General features: G+C 34.5%; 1 protein-coding gene across 1 annotated transcript; it reads left to right on the top strand.

Moving 5' to 3' along the window:
- The first annotated feature begins 243 nt into the window (after positions 1-243).
- Positions 244-2544, top strand: LOC132726352 (tigger transposable element-derived protein 6-like). The gene is made up of 2 exons (XM_060711663.1): positions 244-958; positions 2075-2544. The coding sequence occupies exons 1-2, from the start codon at positions 244-246 to the stop codon at positions 2542-2544; spliced, it is 1185 nt and encodes a 394-aa protein (XP_060567646.1).
- Positions 2545-4411: the final 1867 nt, after the last annotated feature.

Raw genomic sequence — 4411 nt, 5'->3', positions numbered from 1 at the left:
AAATGTTTTATTTTCACTCATAATTTTCTAATTGAAGATTTAAAAAGTCAATGTTTTTGTTTAATTGCGACCGAAATATGTCAATCTAATCGATGTCTTTGCTAACTGATAATACATGATTTATTAATGTGTCTAGTTGAAAAAGCGATACATTAAATACAATACGATTGCTTTACTTGCATTCAATGTCTCTGTAAATTATATTTTCAGGTTCAAACAATCTTGAAACGAAAGGCCGAGATAATGGAAGGCTTTGATAACAATGCTGGGAATGACAGAAAACGACTGTGTAAACGTTCACCTGTAGAAGACATAAATAATCTAATGTGGGAGTGGTTTCAAAATGTTATGAAACAAGGTGTCCGTATAAGTGGTCCTATGCTACAAGAAAAAGCGCTTATGTACGCCAAGGAGCTTAGAATATCAGAAGCTGACTTCAAAGCCTCTAAGGGGTGGCTCAATCGGTTCCGTGATAGACAGAATATTTCATTTCAAACTGTTGGTGGTGAAAGTGGTAGTGTAAGTTCAGAAACTGTACAACAATGGAAAGATAAGGTGCCCGACATGATCAAAGGATACGATAAGTGCGACATCTACAACATGGATGAAACAGGACTCTATTTTAGGGCACTTCCTGACAAAAACCTGTGTGTACGTGGTGAGGACATTAAGGGTGGTAAACGTTTAAAGGACAGGTTAACAGTCATGTTGTGCTCAAATATGAATGGTTATTTTGAGAAGCCACTAGTGATCGGCAAAGCTCGAGTGCCACGTTGCTTTAGAAATCTTCAAGTGAGTGATTTACCAGTTACATGGAAGTGGAATAAAAAAGCATGGATGACATCCGACATATTCACTGACTGGATTAAATCATTCAACAAACGGATGAGACATCAAGACAGGAACGTGATTCTGTTCTTAGATAACGCTACATCACATTCCTTAGACCTTCATCTCAGTAATGTGAAAATTCAGTTCCTTCCCAAGAACACAACATCCATCCTCCAACCACTAGACCAAGGAATCTTACAGAATATGAAAGTTCACTACAGGAAACGGCTTTTTAAATTTGTCTTTTGACGTCTTATCTGTGATACGCAGGCTTCATAACCTCTGATCCCCTTTCAAAATTCCATTTTTTTAGTTCCGCCCATTGTTTTCTCGTTTAGGGCACACGCTTTTTATTACTTGGGGACCATACGCCGCTTTTCATGGAATGGCACGGAAGTGTCACATTGAAGGTTCCATGATAACCGCCGTATGAACACATCTGCGGATGTTTCTAAATTCAAAATTTTACTATATCACGTTTAAATGTTGAATTCTGCTTAAGCCGGTGCTAGGGGGCGTGGACGGTAACTTGCACTTTCCAGTACCGTCCATGAACAGGCTCAATCAAACCGAGCCTGCAACATTTTCAATATTGCCGTGTTGGGCTTTCTTTAGGGATTCTGTATTTATCTATTTTATGATCACATCCGTGTTATTTGTGCCGTGTGGCGGCTGTAAAAAGTCTCCCCGTACATTTAATCAATGATGTTATATTTTCGATCCTTGAAGATCGTTCAGCACGACATTATTGTTGTGCTTGTGGTATTTTAGTTTCAACTTTTCGGCATTTTCTAGTTGGGTGGTTCCAATATTCCTACTTGAATAATGTTGAATCACCCTTAGGATATGTTGCCTGCTTTTTAAATTTGTCTTTTGACGTCTTATCTGTGATACGCAGGCTTCATAACCTCTGATCCCCTTTCAAAATTCCATTTTTTTAGTTCCGCCCATTGTTTTCTCGTTTAGGGCACACGCTTTTTATTACTTGGGGACCATACGCCGCTTTTCATGGAATGGCACGGAAGTGTCACATTGAAGGTTCCATGATAACCGCCGTATGAACACATCTGCGGATGTTTCTAAATTCAAAATTTTACTATATCACGTTTAAATGTTGAATTCTGCTTAAGCCGGTGCTAGGGGGCGTGGACGGTAACTTGCACTTTCCAGTACCGTCCATGAACAGGCTCAATCAAACCGAGCCTGCAACATTTTCAATATTGCCGTGTTGGGCTTTCTTTAGGGATTCTGTATTTATCTATTCTAAGATCTGTGTTATCTAAAATTGATGCTGACAGCTCTGTTAATGCTGAAGTGATTTCTAAGAGTGTAAATGTGTTGGATGCTGTGCGTTACGTTAGTTCTGCTTTGAAGGACATAACACAGAAAACTGTTTACAAGTGTTTTTTGAAAGCAGGAATCAACCCTGATTCAGAAACAGAGGAGTTCGAGGATGATGATGTGCCTCTTGCAGAGCTAGTGGAACTCATGAGAACTGCAAATGGTAGGATTGCTACTGTAGAGAGTATGTCGCTTGAAGAGTATGTTAGTGCGGACCGTGATATTCCAGTTCATGAGGAACTCTCACCAGAATGGGAAAGTGAACTGTTGAACACTGTGTGTAATAAATCTAAGGAATGTACAATTGCTGACAGTGAAAACCTGAATGATAATAATGAAGTTGATGATGAAAGTGATGAAATTGAAAGTTAACTTGTTCTGAAAACGCATAGGGAAGCAATTCAATCCATTGAAAACATTAGAATGTACTGTTTAAGTAAAGGACTTACAGATGTTGTTGAGTTGTTCAATTCCGCACAGGATAGACTCGAAAAGGATTCAGTGAAAGCTTTAGGGTGCTCTAAAAAAGAACAATTGACAGATTTTTTAAGTAAGGTGATGTGTCTATGACTCACATGAAATGTATAGTAATATGTAAAGGACTGATATGAGATAAAAAAAGAGACTTCTGACTTTCGCATGTATAAAATGTATATTTACCATTCTAAATCATGATTTGTTGTTTTAATGGTGTTTATGTAAAATTAAAAGAGACTTCTGACTTTCACATGTATAAAATGTATATTTACCATTTTAAATAATGTTATGTTGTTTTAATGGTGTTTATGTAAAATTAAAATACATCAAATACCTTTAATTAGTTGTTTATACAATGTGTCATTCATCTGCCAGTATACAGTTTCAAACAGTGACAAACATGTCTGCCTATCATTCCTATGTATTAACCACTGATATTGAAGGTATATGTGCCTTACTGGTGTGCTATAATCTAGGGTCTCAATAAAGAGACCGACTCGATAATAAGACCACTTTTTGCTAGACCCACAAGTGGTCTTAATAGCGGAACTTCACTGTTCTTGCATGTAGTCTATAACATACACGCACAAGTTTGTCGTTAATATTCAGCAGTTTGTAGTAAAAGGTCTAATGCAATTCGTATGAAATCATCAGGCTTTTTTTAGATATATACATATCTTATTCAATCTTCTTTCCGATGTATTGTGATACATTTGGTTTTTTATACTTTATGTGCAATATGTTTGATACCGTCTGTCCAAATACTTAAATGTATTTTATCAAAAAGGGTATTCATTTAACCTTTATGAATATTATTAAATATTTTATTTTCTATTCTAAATAACGTAACAAGCGTTTGTACGTAATTCAGGAACTTCTATTTCCTTTGCATAGCGCGTGTCTACCCTCAATTAAGTCATAACTTAAAATAATATTTGGAAAAAAAACTTTCGCTCATTCGTGTCAGTGTCTATGTAGATTCAATAAGGCATTTTACAGTAAACTAAATCAAATTAGAGTATGAACAACAATGATCTGTTAGTAATTATATTGTATGATGGCACATATACGTGTTTATAGATTAATTGTTTTTCTTTTTTTATAGTTACGCTATTTGAGTCAATAAATTTATGTAACAACTCAATTCTGATTATTTTTATTATACGGCAATAGTATCATCTGTTATAAAATACATGCTTTATAACAAGTTAAACCTATTGTGGCTTGTAAACAGTTTCTTTCTTCCACAAGTCAGATAAGTATTTGATACTATTCATGAATGTGTCAAATATTTATATGGCAAAGTTTGGAATTACTTGTATAAACCAGAAACAAGAAGAAAAATAAATTTAGATTATTTTCAAAAAATGTTTAGACTATAGCCATATGTTGGGGGGTTTTAGAACAAACTTACTTAATGAAAATTTAAGGGGATAATTTCTTTTTCGCTATTTTCGAAAATTGTTGTTTTTTTAAACAAATATAGACTGTGTTTTTGTGTGTTTTATAGTATTGATCTTCCATAATGTTAATTACAATATTAAAACAATTCTTCTCCTATTACTTTCAAAACAGACTTTTCTTTGATCTTATAAAATGTAATATGAATGTGTTTCCTGAACGTCAATATATTTTTATATATAGAAATTTACAAATAATGAGAGCAGGATGCAATTAAGTCACTTGTCAATGAATGAAATAAATGATCATATTAAATAATGAAAGTAATTTGTCATTGTTGTCAAGAATGTTTCAATAAGAA

This window comes from Ruditapes philippinarum, unplaced genomic scaffold (genome assembly GCF_026571515.1).
Source record: "Ruditapes philippinarum isolate M1 unplaced genomic scaffold, ASM2657151v2 ctg20162_1_1_1_1, whole genome shotgun sequence".
Taxonomy (NCBI): Eukaryota; Metazoa; Mollusca; class Bivalvia; order Venerida; family Veneridae; genus Ruditapes; species Ruditapes philippinarum.
This window is presented reverse-complemented; position numbering and strand designations above follow the sequence as displayed.